Consider the following 15508-nt stretch of genomic DNA (forward strand, 5'->3'; position numbering starts at 1 on the left):
AACAAAATGAGCCACATTACGTGCTGCTGCTGTTGCTGCTCCTGAGCATGATGATGATGATGGCGATGGTCATGGTGATGATGATGATGATGATGGATTATTATGGTGATGGTGATGATCATGGTGATGGTGATGATCAAGGTCAGGGTAATGGTGATTATTGTGATGATGGATGATCATGGTGATGGTGATAATCGTGGTGATTGTTATCATCATGGTGATGGTGATAATCATGGTGATGGTGATGATCATGGTGATGGTGATGATCATGGTGATGGTGATGATCATGGTGATGGTGATGACCATGGTGATGGTGATGACCATGGTGATGGTGATGGTGATCACGGTGATGGTGATGATCATGGTGATGGTGATCATTGTAATGATGGTGATGGTGATGATCAAGATCATGGTGATGGTGATAATCATGGAGATTGTTATCATCATGGTGATGGTGATGATCATGGTGATGGTGGTCAGATGATCAAGATCATGGTGATGGTGAGCATCGTGATGATGGTGATGATCATGGTGATGGTGATGACCATGGTGATGGTGATGGTGATCACGGTGATGGTGCTGATCATGGTGATGGTGATCATTGTAATGATGGTGATGGTGATGATCAAGATCATGGTGATGGTGATAGTGATGATCCTGATGATGGTGATGGTGATCACGGTGATCACGGTGATGGTGATGATCACGGTGATGGTGATCATTGTAATGATGGTGATGGTGATGATCAAGATCATGGGGTTGGTGATAGTGATGATCATGATGATGGTTATAGTGATGACCAAGATCATGGTGATGGTGATGATCATAGTGGTGGTGATGATCATGGTGGTGATGATCATGGTGATGGTGATGATAAGGTGATGGTGATGATCATAGTGGTGGTGATAATCATGGTGGTGATGATCATGGTGATGGTGATGATAAGATGATGGTGATGATCATGGTGATGGTGGTAATGGTGATGGTGATGATGGTGGTACTGACCTCATACAGCATATTAGATGTCATGCCTCTATAGTAGCCCCATGAGGTAGTATTCCACAGCATCCACATTTTACTAGTGGAAAATGAAAGTCCCAGGAGAGAAATCCTGGTACAGTTATGAGGTGGCTGCTGTGGGCTCCAATCCGGGTCCAAGTCTCCAGATCTCCTGAGTTAGATCACCTCTTCTTGGTCTAGGATCCCTGACCATTGTTGGCATTCTTGTCTGAATGTGCCACGGCTTGGACACATCTCACCAGATTCATTTGGAAACATGACCTTTGCTTTCTGCCTACAGGGTCCAGAACACCCGAATCCTGGAAAGAGCTTCAGTGCCCGCGGCTTCCCACGACACTGTTACCTTCCAGATAGTGAAAAAGGAAGAAAGGTAAGAGGACGCTTCAGGGTGGAGCCAGGGGATTTGTTTCTATATGAAGGCTGCATTTCTATAGTGCACCAGCCAGAGAGAACAGGGTCTCCTGTAAATCTGCAGACACATAGTAACAAGATCAGATGGAGTCAACTGTAGGGGAGGGCGGATATTATTTCAATTTTCTGGGAGGGGGCTTCTTTTTGTTATTATGATTGTGTATCCTTAAGTCAGTTGCAGCTCATAGCTGACCCTCCAACAGGTGTTCAGAGGCAGTAAGTTACATGGGGGAAGATGGCACATTTTTCTCCTGTGGAGCAGCTGGTGGATTCGAACCGTGTACCTTTGGGTTGGCAGTGCAATGCCTTACCACTAAGCCACCAGAGGTCCCAAGGAGGAGATTTAGGGGGTGTTTAAAGGAGTCTTGGTGGTGCAATTATTTAAGTGTTAATTTGCTAACCAAAAGATCAGAAGTGGGAACCCACCAGTAGCTCCCCTAAAGATGTCAGCCAGTTCTGCTCTGCTCTGTAGGGTCATTGAATCAGTGTGACTGCATGGAATCACTAAAATGAGGAATGTTGACTTTTCCCTCTCCCGGATTTTACAGGCAAAAATCGTTCCCTTTCGCGGTTCTGCTCTGACGTGAAGTCGTCATGGGTCAGAACCTGGTGTTTCTTAAGTAGCGTGTGCCAGGCTGTGCTTTCTAAGTGCATTGCCTGTGATGTCCCATAAAAATGCTCACAGCCTTTAGAGGCCAGTTGTACCACTGCCTTTTCTTAGAGAAGCAAATGAACACTCAGGGAGGTAGGATAACTCGTCCAGGGAGACAGTCAGTTGGTGACAGACCAAAAGCTCAACATGCAAGTCCCTGACTCCAAGTCCAGAGCTACTGCTAGTCCACTTGCAGCTCTGATGCCATGATAAGACGTTGTGCTGCCAATGAAAAGGTGCATGGTTCAAATCCACCAGCTGCTCCACGGAATAAAGATGGTCAGTCTCCTCCTGTGCCATTTACTTTCTCCAAAAGCCCGCTGGAGGGTCACTTATGGGTTGGTTACAACTCGATGGTATATAACAACAACAGGTGCTATGTCAGAATCATGATGTGGGAGAAGATGGGAGACTTGGGGAGACTGGCTTCTGGGGGGCAGTTTGGCTAGCACTACAGCCCACATTTGGTCTCCTGTCTTGGCCTTTCTAGGTCCTGAAGTTGCTGCTGGTGGCCTGGGACCGCCGTCTCATCTTTGCTATTGGTACCTCGAGCACCACGGGCGAGTCTGACACAGTCATCTGGAACGAGGTCCACCACAAGACAGAGTTTGGTTCTAATCTCACTGGCCATGGCTACCCAGATGCCAATTACCTGGATAATGTCTTGTCTGAACTGGCTGCCCAGGGCATCTCTGAAGACAGCGCTGCCCAGGAAAAGGACTGAGGCTGGAGGGCCTTGGAGGTGGGATGGACCAGTGTGGGAGGACCCCACAGGGCAGGTAGTAAGGAGACTCAAGGTAGAAGTTGGTGCCATGCCTCCCCGACTCCCTGGTCTCCCCTCCTGTCCTGTCACCATCCCTCCTGTCCTCCTAGCCATGGCAAGGAACCAGACTGAATAAAGCGACATCGTTCATAAACCTCATCCTAAACCACGGGGATCTGGGATGAGGGGCCATCCTTGATCACTTCCCATGGAGTTTTCGGTGCTGGGTAGGCAAGAACCCCCCTCACCCCCGAGCAGGGGGCTTGGTCAGCACATCTGGGGTCTGGTTGGTGCACGGACACTCTGCGCCCTGGCCTTGTGAAGCCTGAGGTTCACGGCCTCAGCTGGCTACTTGCTGCTTCCACTCCGCTCCAACAGCGGAGTTTCCGCTGTTCTCTCCTCCACTGGGGTCAGGGAGCTCTTACTGTGCAAGGCTGGGGGGCAAAGGGGTAAACCGCCAAACTGCTGTGACGTCAGAAATCAGATGCCTTTGGGTATGGCGAGGAAACAGTTCTTGCCACAAGCGTCTGGGAAGTCAGGGTCTTGGGGAGTGGGAATGCATTCTGCTCTCAGGAGACTGCCTGGCTTCTCTGAGCTCTCCCCTCCTCCTCCTCACAGCTCTGACCTGTCCAAAGAGGAGTCTGGTCCTGTGGTGTGGTTAGACGGACTCTGGGATTCCTCTTGGGGGTGGCATCCTACGATGCTGATTCCAGCCCCTCTCTGATCAGCCCAGAGCCTGCATCCCACTGAGCATGTGCACTGTCCTCAGGGCGAGGAGCCCAGAGCCGCCTTCCAAGTCATCCCAGACCAGCTCAAAGAGTCCATGAAGTTCATCAAGTCACTGTGAATAGAGCCAGCGCTCGGCTCTGTGCCAACCTGTGTATGTCCATATATATGTGTATGTGTGTGTGTGTGTGAGCGTGTGCGCACCGTAGGGCAAGGTTGGCGGGGGGGCCTCATGCTCCCACACTCTTGTGTTGCCAGATGTCAGAGATCCCAGTTCGAATGGAACTGGGCTGTGGCCCTTGACTTTCCTCATCCTTTGCAACCCATCCCAGAGTGAATTTGGATCCTGATGGAGACAGAACTGTGACGGAGGAGATGTGGCAAAGCGAGGGCTGAGCTAACCCCCTTCTCAAGACTGGGTGAGAGCTAATCTCCACCAGTCTGGTTTCTCTGAGGGCTCTAACCTGTCTCCCCAGAAACTGGTGAGTTAGAGCCCAGCGCTGGTTCCAGACCCTCCCCTTCGTCTAGTGCAGATTAACCTAGAACGTTGATTAAAGCCTCTTCTGGTTTCCTCTTAACGGGGTTGGGACCACGTTATGTAGGTCCAGCCTACATCTGGGTTGTATCCCAAGGTCATGTTAAACCTCTCCCAAATCTTCCTCTTGCCTTTGGCTCTCTGGGGGCATAATAAGGTTAAATGTTGGGCTGCTGGCTGAAAGGTTGGCAGTTTGAATCCACCAGCTGCTCTGAGAGAAAATAAAAGTGAGCCTCAGAAAAGCAATCAACGTTCACCAGGAGTCAGAACTGACTCGGCAGCAGTTCGTGGGCTGGTTCCCATTGAGGAATGCATTGGTTGTCAGGGGGGATCATGTAGGGAAACCCAGTTTCCCCTTTGAAAGTGAGTTCACGGAACTGTATGTTTGGGGGAAGTTCCTCTAGATACTAAGTTGAATTTATATACCTCATATTTTGGGGATTTGACATATATAAATATATATGCATATATTTCATACTCTTTGGAAGGCCTTTTGATGCTAGAAAAAAATGAAGAAATAAAAAAAAAGCTTCGAAAATGGTATTTAGAACTGGAAGGCCGAGCTTTTGTGAGAACCAGCCTGCAGTTGCTTGCTGGTAGACCTGTGGCCATTTGACATGGGTGTAGCCAGTGGATTCACCTGATGAGCGTCATCCAGGTCCTCTGGATAGTCCGGTGTTGAGCCTGCCTTCATTCCTCAAACGGCCATCAGGTGGGGAATCTGCCCCGCCAGAGGCAGCCCTGAGAGGAGGCATTGTTCCTGCGGTCTTACTCCAGTTCTCCTATCAGCCAGACACCATTTAACTCACCAGTGGCCCAGGAGATGGCTCCCTAGTTCCCGAGTTCCTTGTACCACAGGGCAGTTTCCTACTGTAGTTGGGAAGTAAGCATCCAAGAGAAGGAAAGGAGATCCCTACACTGGCGCTCCATGTACATGTACCGTGTACCATGTGTTGGAGTCCTTTACGTCTCATTGTAGGCCTAGGACCACTCTCTGCCTTTAGAACCCTTGTCGAGCCTCTGCTGGGCTTCTCAGCCATTGGGAACAAGGGTACAGGCTGTGATCAGCGGGTGGGGAAATGTAACGGAAGCAGTAGGCAGTGGAGAAGAAGAGAAGGCATACTTGACAACTGGAAGTGGGTGGTGAGGGGCACAGTGGCGTCCCTGCATCAGACAGGACGAGAGGGAAGGACATGGCTAAGAGCAGAGAAAGAAGACTCAGATAATGTCGCAGGGAGTCTGTGATCCCGCTTTGGAGAATGTGTCTTCATACTCTCAAGCCTTTGGCCCTCAGATTTCAATTGTGCCCACACCTTGTGTCTCCTCCACTCACAGGATGGTCAGTAGGGGCTACCTCATTCTCATGCCCCTCTCATGGGTCCTTCTGGCCAAAAGGGACGTCGAATTTCCCTTCTCACACTCTACCAGCCAACAGGAGGGGCATTTTTGCCCTTTCTCTTGTCCCAACCTGGAATGGTGTAGTCTCGGGTTCCATGAGGACCTGGCCGGCGGAGGCCCTGTGTGTCCACTGCTTTGACACCAGGGACGTTTTCCCCACCAGATCGATACCCTGATGTGTGCCCTGGCCTGGGCAGGGAAACCCATGCCTTTCTGTCCACCATCTTCACACCAGCAGCCCAAGTTCTCTCTTCCAGAGTGGCCAGGAAATGACAAACAGGGTTGGAGACAAACCTTGCCAGAAGCTCATCCCTGATGAGATGAAGTGTGTCGATGTGGTTGCGCGTGCCTTCGTGACTTCATTCTTCTTCCCATTTTGTAAACTTTGGACTTCTCTGTGGTTTTCTACTTGGTCAAGAGTACTCGTCCTGGTATTGCACTGACAGACGCATGAGTGGAATGGGGGGAGCAACCCTGTGCGGTACGAGATAGGACCCCCCCCTTCCTTGTCTGTGGGCACTGGCATTTGAGCGGGGTGGGATCGGGGAGAGGGCAGGTGAATGTCCCAATGTAAATCGTTCTGTTTGTAACTGGTGAGTTTTGAAGTCCTTGGTGTTGCTCTGTGAGAGGACATCGCCACCTGGTGCTCATGAGGTGTATGTGCAGAACAATAAATGGCAAATGAACCACCATGAGGGATGTGTGTGTGTCAGTGCTGTTGACCTGTTTTAAATAGATCTCTGGGGCAGTGATGTGTAAACCACCACAAACGCTTGCACTGATTGGGCGGGGGAAGTCCCTGCTCTTATTTTTCTCACATGTCTCTCCACACACTTGACCACGGCACCTGGTTTGACTCTGTTTCGTTAAAGAAACAAAACCACATGGAGGGCAGAGTGGGGTGTGGGTGTGTGTGTGAGGGAAACACTTGCAGGAACTGTGTGTGTGGAAGACTGTCATCTTTACAGTAGTGAATGCTGGCTTCTTTTTTTAAAAATTAATTTTAATGAAAGTTTACAGAGAGTTAGGGTTTCCAGTCATTCATTGTTGCACTTTTCTCCCTGTCCACCACCTCCCCCCAATTCACTCTTCTCCTTGAAAAGGAGAAGAAAAACTCTTTCATTGTTATGCAATCCCTCCCCCCAAGTCCACTCCACTGTGCAGCCTCCATTCTGGACTGCTGTCATGACAATAATAGCCAATCATATATCTCTTTAAACAGTTCTCTCCCTCACCTGTTTCAATGCAATATGCATCATTCCTCCCTCCCTTCACCTAACTACAACCATATAGGCTTTGCTAGCTCTTGGGCTGTTGCTCTGAGGTAATTGTTTTGCCTTTTCCATCTCACCATTAATGAAAAACCAAAACCAAATGTGTGGCCATCGAGTTGATTCTGACACACGGTGACTGCGTGTAAGTACAGAACTGGTGTTCACCGCTGTCATCCTTGTGGAAACGGATCAGCAGGACTTCCTTTTGTGCTGCTACTTGGTTGTTATGTGCCTTTGAGTCGGTATGAGATTCATAGCAACCCTCTGAGTGATGGCTCTGAACCTTGCCCTGTCCTGAGCCAACCTCACTGCCTCTGGGCACCTCTGACCCCACTGTGGACTCAAAGTGCTCACCTCTCAGTAAGGAAGCTCTGATGGCCTAGTGGTAAGAAGCTGCCCTGCAATCCTGAAAGCACACAGTTCAAATCCACCAGCTGCCCCACAGGAGAGAAGGATAGTCTCCTCTCCCCCCTTGGGATTAAGCGCCTCTGAAAACCAGATGGAATGTCAGCTAGGGGTCGGTTCCGACTTGACAGTCCCCAACAACAGGGTAGTTGGTAGGTGATGTGGGGTCAACTCCAACTTCTAACAACCACATGTACAGAAAACCTCTTTGATTGAAGCTCTGGTCAAGCCTATGCCAACCTCATAATGTCTGCTGAGTTTAAGCCATCACTGTAGCCTCTCTGACAGTCCGTCTCACTGAAGGTCTTCCTCTTCTCTGCTGACCCCTGCATGATGGACTCAAGCATGATGTCCTTACCAAAGACTAGCCCCACCTGACCACACGTTGAGCCCCACAGGCGTGAGAGGAAGCCTCACCATCCTTGCCTCTAACAAGGGCTCTGGCCCCGCTTCTTTTAAGACTAATTTATCTGCTCATTAGGCTCATGATCAAGGCCAAATCTTGTGTACCGCCAGGGTCTTCTGATGAGAACACACTCAAGAGAATGCAAATGCAGAGCTCTTCTTGTGACCCATGGCCTTCCCTCTTTCTGCCCACGGAGGGTGGTTTTCTCGAAAGCCAGAATTTGTCTGCGCCTGAGATCACATGATAGGAAGGCAGGGAGGAATCCTCAGTTTCCTGACTGGATGTAGAGCCTGGGAATTCCCCTGCTGGATTTCTGACTCTCTAAAATGGTTTGATTACAAAACAACTATGAGATATCATCTCACCCCCGTCAGAATAGCAAAATTTAACAGAACAGCAAGCAACAAATGCTGGCGAGGTTGTGGAGAAACTGGAACCCTTATTCACTGTTGGTGGGAGTTTCAAGTGGTGCAACCACTGTGGAAGGTGGTGTGGCGCTTTCTTAAAATAGTTCGATTAATGTAAACTGCAAATCCCCACTTTTGATTCCATATGCATGAGCAGTAGGACAGAGTGTTCCTTAAGTGCATCTTCCAATGCATATGTTGGAAATAAAAGTTCATGGGCAACTTTTCCTTTCAACAGGCAGCTGAGGCCTAGAGGGACTGGGGGCCTTTGGCTGTAATTTGTCTTTCTGACTCTGATCTTCAAAGAATTCCTGGGGAATGTGGAATTTGTGGAAAAATGGTTAGCTTGGCTGAAACATACCCACAAGACACTCAGAGGTTGAGGACAGTTATTTTAATGCCTTTCTTAAAAGCTCTACAAGGGCAGGGTTAAGTGAAGAGGTTTCAGAAATGACAGTGTTCCTGGGTGGGCAGCCAGAGAAGCAGGGCTCAGACTCACTTCGCTCTGGATACCAGCTGAAGATGAGGGAGCCTTCTGGAAACCATCTTCCCCAGGCCGGGGTCGCGCAAGCTTCTCAGAAGAAACTGTTGAAAACCCAAGCCTTTTGATTGTGGCCGTGAACAAGGAGCGGACAGATTATCTCGCATAAAAGATAATTCACTGATGACACGTGGTTTAGGGAGCAGAGTGTGTGTGTGTGTGTGTGTGTGTGTGTGTGTGTGTGTGTGTGTGTGTACCAAATGCATTGGCCATTGCAATTGGGTGAGATTACTATTAAAAATGAGGAAAGCCCTAAACTTTGCTGTCAGCCCCAGCCTGCAGTGGGAGCCAGGGTGGCACAGACGATGCTTGGAGACTTTTCTTGTGTCATTTACAAACACAGACATGATTGGGTACACTCCCTTTCTGCTGGAGAAAAAAGTAAGAGGCCTCAAGGGGGCTTTCTGTTCTGTTTGAGATTTAGGCAAGGACTAATGCTTAAGTGGGGGCTGACTTTGATTTTGTCTCTTTTTTTTCCTAGGAAATTCAGATGTAGGAGAATACAGTGGGTGCATGGGGTGTAGGTGCACGTATGGGTTGTTCGTGTGTGGTTTGTATGTGCATGTGTAGTGTATTTGTAAGCATGCATGACTGTGTATGTTAGCACAATGACTCATACATTGTGCGTATGGAGGGAGGGCGTCATGAGGTGGAAGGGCAGGCTGAATGAGGCTCAGTCATGGAAGAGAAATGGATTATACCTTGGTGTCAAGGAACATAAAACTGTAGTGTTCAATCTATCCAAACCTACAGCTCCTCTTAGGTGCCCTGCTTGTAATCATTTAAGAAGAGGAATCCAGCTAGTTGATTGGGAAACCAATCCACAAAACAGAATCCTTGCTCTTGCGTCAAAATAAACTCATAGCTGACCCTCTGGGTTTCTGGGGCAGTGACTAATTGGGATGGGAGTGTCAGAGACAGTGCGATTGGCACAGGACAGAGCGGAGTTTAGGGCTGTGGTACATAGGGTCGCTGTGAGTCGCAAGCGACTCGACGGCACATAACAACAACAACAAATCACATGGGTGGAGAATGCCCATTTCTTCCCTCTTATCTGCGGGAGGATTCAGACTCCGGCTAGTGACGCGAAGTGTGGCCACTGGTTAACAGGACAGCTCCCTGGGGACCTCAGATGAGTAAGAGTTTCCATGGCCCCTGAACATCAGATTTTTTTCTTTCCAATTCACCTTTTCTCCGCTTACTCTTGGTCTCAAACATCCCTCACCCCTTGATCTCCTAATACACTTTCATAAGTTATTTTCTGAAGCCTTTCTGACACTGGCCCGGAGTTTGAGAAGAATCAGATCTAAGTGACTGTAGTCTTTTTGTGAGGGAGTTACCGGCAGATGTAGGGCTGGGGCCGGGAATGCCTTTCTTGGCAAAGGGAAGACCTCAAGATGACCGAGGAGAACATCAGCGTGAAACCTTCAAAGCTAAAAATGTCATGGCCAGATAGGACTTGGCCTGTCTTTGGGAGCCTCTGTGAGCCCCAGGGGCATTCAAATCCAGAAGAGAAAACAATGGGAGGGGGAGGGAGGTAATTGTACCATAATGAATGAATATTAAAAAACCAAAAATAAGTGAACTGGGAGAGGGGGGAGGGAGAGAAAGAGAGGGGGTAATAATATGCAAAAATAAATGAATTATTTTTTTTAAAAGTGAACTGGGGAAGGAGGCAAAAATGTGCAACAATGAATGAATGAAAACCTAACTTTTCTGCAAACTTTCATTAAAATCATACCAAAAACATTATGACAACAAAACGATGGAGGGTAATCTTAAAGGTAGAACTTGTAGCTCATAAATCAACAGTCACTGCAGAAGACCACAGTCTGAATGAATAGCCCCCAAATCACCAGGTCAGTGTTCTCCCTCCTCCCTTTTTATACATACGTGATCAAATGAAGACGAGTCACAATGCACTCGGGGAAAGGTGTCACCTATGTGTTATAGCACACGGGATGTCTCAGCTCACCTGCCCTCCCCACAACACTGGCCATGTCGCTCTATTTCCCTTCTGGCCCAGGCATTTGTAACTAAGTCACCAGGTTATACTTGCTTTTCGTGGCCCCTGCCGCTTTGATGAGCTGGAAAGCAGAAGTGGACGGGGGGTAAAGGGTGGGGAGAAGGGTAAGAGGCATGTTGGCAGCCCTGGAGGCAGAGGAGAGGGACTTAGACCGGGTTCTGTTCCTGTTCTTCATGCGTGGCATCTCCAGGAGCTTCAGTGCTCTGGGCCAAGCTCTGCCTTTCAGACTCAATTTCCTGGTAATCCCTCTTCTTATACTTCCTGGTGCCATAGATGGCCAAGGCTATGGCAGCTGCCAGGACAGTGGTGACACCCAAGGTGACCCCAGCCGCAGCTCCTCCTGACAGGCCACTCCCATCCCCGTGGACATCCTTCAGGGCCCTGCGCAGTTCCAGGGGCTCGCCCAGCTTCCACTGGTGCGTCTCTGAGTCTTTAATCCAGGAGCTTGCTGTCTCTGTGTTGGTCACCATGACAGTATTGGTGGCAGCCTGACTCATGATGGGGGGCCGGGTGTACGGCGGGAGCCTGGCAGGGGGCAGGGACCCTCCTGTGAAGAGCCCAGACTTGACACAGTAGGACACTTGGCATCCATCACTGATGAGCGCCAGGTGCTGGCTGAAGCCCCCAGGACACTTGTGCAGAGAGGGCGCCCCTAAGTCTTTGGACGTCAAATCCGCCAGGGGGTTCCCAACTGCACAGCTAAAAAAGCCACCAAAGGGGACCGAAAACTTGTATCCCAGTTCAAAGTCTTGAGAGGCACATACCTTGAGGTTTTCAAAGAGTCTCAGTGGGAAGTAGCCGGCTGGGCAGGCCTGTGCGTTTGTCAAAGGGTTTATGCTCTTACCACTGAAGAGGCCTCCAAACAGCAGTCCTGAGTATTTGGGGACTTGGCCCTGGGCCACACACCAAAAAGCTCTGAACTCAGCCTTTGCCACCCGGAAGACGTCTTCACAGACTCTCTTGCAGAAGACAAGCAAAGTGCACTTCCGCTGACATTCCAAGTTGTTGTAACCCTCCTCGTGCACCTGGGATAGGAGGTGGATGGCTGAGTAGCCAGAGGGGCAGGAAAAGTCTCCGGTCAGGGGATTCTTCTGCTCCAAGTTGGGACAGAGGCGGACCGACTCGTGCCCTGAGAACTGGGTGCACTCCTGATACACCCCTCCAAAGGTGAAGTTGGTCATCTTCCCCTCACAGGAGCCATCGTCTGTGTTGGCCTGAAAATTGAAGTTGGGCGAATTGAAATCCGTGCATCCAGGGTAGGTGTTGAAAGTATAATAGCGCCTCACAGCCATCTCCACCGTCTTAGACAACTTCCTCACCAACGGGCCTGGCAAATGAGGCAGCATGTTGGGATTGATGAAGAAATGCAGAGGCAGACCGGCGCGGTCGAGGGCCACCAGGTGGTTGGGAATGCCCTGCTGCCAGGTCTCGAGGGTGATGCCAGGGTAAAAAGGAAGACCTCCCACGCCCTGCACCCTGGAGTTGGTTCGATTTGAGAGGTAGTTCTTGGTGAGGGCGTTCTGTGAGCTGTAGTTCTCCTGGAACTTGAAGTTGATGATGTTTTGGAAGGCAATACCAGCAGCTGTTGTCAGAGCGCTGTGGCTACTCTGACTGTCCTGTAGGAATGAGGACCTGATGTGGTCCTCCTGGATGAGAGTGGCCCCGGCGTCCACGCTGGTGACGACGTGAGTGCCGTAATTGAGGACTAAGAGTTCTGCCAGGTAGGTGGCCATTCGCGTCTGGTTGTTCTCCAGCCGCTCAGAGATATCCAGGAGGTCCTTGTGGAACCCCGAGCTCAGTTCCAAAGTTGGGTTGATTTTGACCGTGTAGACCAGGTTTCGTACCTGAACTCGGGTAGTAATAGCTTGGTCCCTCACCTGCAGGGTCTTCATTCTCTGGAACTCGAAGGAGAACTTGCCATTGACTTTGGAGAAGAGGCCAAGTTCTGTGTTGATGGAGAAGGAGGTGCTGCTCTGATAATTGGTCCAGGATTCTAGGATTTCTGAGTTCATTTCGAGGTGGCTCTGTTTCTGGGGAATGGTGAGGATTTCATCAGGAATGATGTACTGCCCGTCCTCTGTGGTCCTGCAGTTGGTGTAAGTCAAGTCCATCACCCGTCCCATGTCCACATTCCGCAGATTGTCCCAACCCCCTCCAGGTAAGACTTCCAGAACAGGGAGCTTCAAGCCTTCCTTGCATTTTTTAAATCCAACCGTATCGCTTTCTCCCAGAGGCTTGTCCCCTTTTGTCCATGCTGCCGCCACCCAGATGAAGAGGGCGAGCTTGAAGCTGTTCATGGCTCAGCTGGCATGAACCACACAGGCAGCCCGCAGCAGTCAGAGGCTTGGTGGAAACTGATCAGGGGGAAAGACAGAAACTGCTGAAACAGAATTCACAAGTTCTCCCAAAGCCACCAGTTCCTCTTCGTAGTTTAGGCTTATTACCAAATGAGGAAATGAGAGTCAGTTGGAATATTAAGATCCATCAAGACTCCAAAGAAATCGTGTTATACTCTATACCAAACGCAGCCGAGACCCTGACTGCTCTCACTGCCCTTGCTGTAGCCCGCACCTCAATTCTCTGAAGCAGGAAATGCTCCCACACCTCTGACCACTTCCTCCATGAAGGTTTTGGCCTGCCTTCAGCTAAATTGACCTTTTCTTTGATCCTGTCCCATTGCATTCCGAGTTTGTTTTTGTTGACTTTGTTGGACTTGGTGTTTAGATGTTTCCTGCTCTCCTGAAACTAGATTCTTTGTTGTGGAGTTGTAGAGCTAAAGAGCAACATCACTCTTGGAGAGTTCCATACTCACACAGCTGAAGGTCAAGGCCAAAGCCTTGGATTTCTCACTAATCCAAGGGTGAAAGTTGTTCACATATAAGATGTGAACATCTCACACAGATGGCCATTATTATATCCTCTAGGTGGGATATACTAATGTTGTTATGTGCCATCGAGTCGCTTGTGACTCATAGTGACCCTGTGTACAACAGCCCCGAACCCTGATCTACCCTGTGCCAACCTTATCCTGACACACCCACCATCATGACCCCAGTCACTGAATCAACCCATCTCATCAAGGGTCTTCCTCTCCTGTACTGTCCACCCACCCTCCCAAGTATGATAGCCCTCTCCAAGAACTTGTCTCTCCTTGCAACATGCCCAAAGTATGCCAGACAAAGCTTCAGACTCCTTGCCTCCAAGGAGCAGCCTGGTTTCAGCCTCTGTAGGATAAATCTGTTTGTTTTCCTGGCAGTCCATGGTATATTCAAGACTCTTCTCCAGAATATAGTAGTGAGTATTAATTATTATAAACCCTAACAGTTGTAACTTTCCAGACTGTGATATCTAGGGCAGAGCTGAAGGGTCCTGAAGGGGCCTTATTTGTTATACTGCAGAAATATTTCAGCCAGCCTGTCCTAACACTAAAAATGAGAGCAAGGATAGAGATGGAGTGGAGGGTGAGGAAGGGACCCACACTGCGTCATTGTCTTCTTTTGAAAAATGCTCAAAGAGAAAACCCATGCTATAGCCTTGATTTTTGATTAATCAAAAGCAGGACAGTAGACAAGAACCAATGGTATTGGGTGTATGGAATAGAGGATGTCATTGTTGAAATCAGATGGATCTTGGCTGAAAGTAAAGAATACCTGAAAGATGTTTGTTTTCTGGTATTATGTGGTTTATTGACTATATATTTGATTGTGTGACTCATCAAGATTACAGATAAAGTTGTAAAGAATGGGAATTCCAGAACACTTAATTAGAAATTTTTGTTAAGGTGCCATCAATTTGACTCAAGGTGGCCCTGGGAGCTCTGGTGGCCTAATGGTAAGAAACTGTGCTGCAGTCCCAAAAGTGTGCAGTTCAAATCCACCAGCTGCTCTTCAGGCGAAGGATGGACAATTCCTCCCATGAGATTTACTGTCCCTAAAAATCTGCTGGAGGGTCAGCTGTGGGTCGGTTCCAGCTCAACTATATGCAACAACAACATAGAGACTCTTTGAACAACAGATTGGAACCTTGCCCTATCCTGAGCTATCCTCACAGTCTTCAAGCTCAAGCTCATTGCTGTAGTAATTGTGTCAGGTTGAGGGGCTTCCTCTTTTATCACTAACCCTTTCTTTGCCGGAATGATGCCTTTTTCTAAGTACCAGCCCCTTCTGGTAACATGTTCAAAGCATGTGTGGTGAAGTTTCAACAGCCCCGTCTCTAAGGAGTACTCTGGTCCTTTAGATTTATTTCTCTCTTGGGGTTGTCTGTAGAGAAAGGATGTCCGTTTAAAGGCTAAAGTGTGCTTGACCCAAGCTATGACGTTATCAATTGTTTCCTTCATGTAATTATGAAAGCTGAACAATGAGTAAGAAGCCTCAAGAAGAACTGAAGCTTTGTATTGTGATGTTGACAGAGAATATTGGATATACCATGGACTGCCAAACAGATAAGCAGACCCATCTAGAACGTCCCAAGCCAATCCACCTAAACTTCCAGATGCCTAATATGCCAATATTTATGTGTTCTGCTTCTTCCTTAACAATGTCCAACTTTTCCTACATTTTTACTTCTCACATTTCACGTTCTACTCACTAGTGTCTGTTTGTAACTGTTCCTTCTCCTGTGTTTCCCAGCACTAGGGCTCAGCCTCTGATGTCATCTCTGCTGATCGAATCTGAGTATGTGCTGTTGTTCATAGGATCTTTGAAGGCCTGTGATTTCGGAAATGTATGGCCAATCCTTCTTCCTAGTCCATCTCACTTTGGATACATGGAGTTAGAGCAGGATCTGACAGACAAGTATTTAGCTCAAAAGAGCGGGGGTGGGGGTGGGGTGGGAATCCCTCCCTGGTTATCCAGCTAACAAATTCAGTGTTGTTCTCTCTGAACATGAACATGACCCACCCCCCACACACTGCTGGCACCCCCTCAGAGCCCTCATCTTGCCACT

The 15508-nt window shown here is 48.9% G+C and overlaps 2 protein-coding genes across 2 annotated transcripts in view; one reads left to right on the top strand and one right to left on the bottom strand.

The window, feature by feature from the left end:
- Positions 1-2807, top strand: part of DTX4 (deltex 4, E3 ubiquitin ligase) — a 47053-nt gene extending 44246 nt beyond the window's left edge. The window contains exons 8-9 of the mRNA XM_006900428.1: positions 1301-1390; positions 2574-2807. Coding sequence (XP_006900490.1) covers positions 1301-1390; positions 2574-2807 — 324 coding nt within the window. The remainder of the gene's footprint in view (positions 1-1300; positions 1391-2573) is intronic.
- A 7903-nt stretch (positions 2808-10710) lies between these two features.
- MPEG1 (macrophage expressed 1) lies at positions 10711-12861 on the bottom strand. Its single transcript, XM_006900473.1, has one exon. It carries the CDS (start codon positions 12859-12861, stop codon positions 10711-10713), a length of 2151 nt encoding a protein of 716 aa, XP_006900535.1.
- Positions 12862-15508: the final 2647 nt, after the last annotated feature.

This window comes from Elephantulus edwardii, unplaced genomic scaffold (assembly GCF_000299155.1).
Source record: "Elephantulus edwardii isolate Elephantulus edwardi_28Jun2011 unplaced genomic scaffold, EleEdw1.0 scaffold00284, whole genome shotgun sequence".
Lineage (NCBI taxonomy): Eukaryota > Metazoa > Chordata > Mammalia > Macroscelidea > Macroscelididae > Elephantulus > Elephantulus edwardii.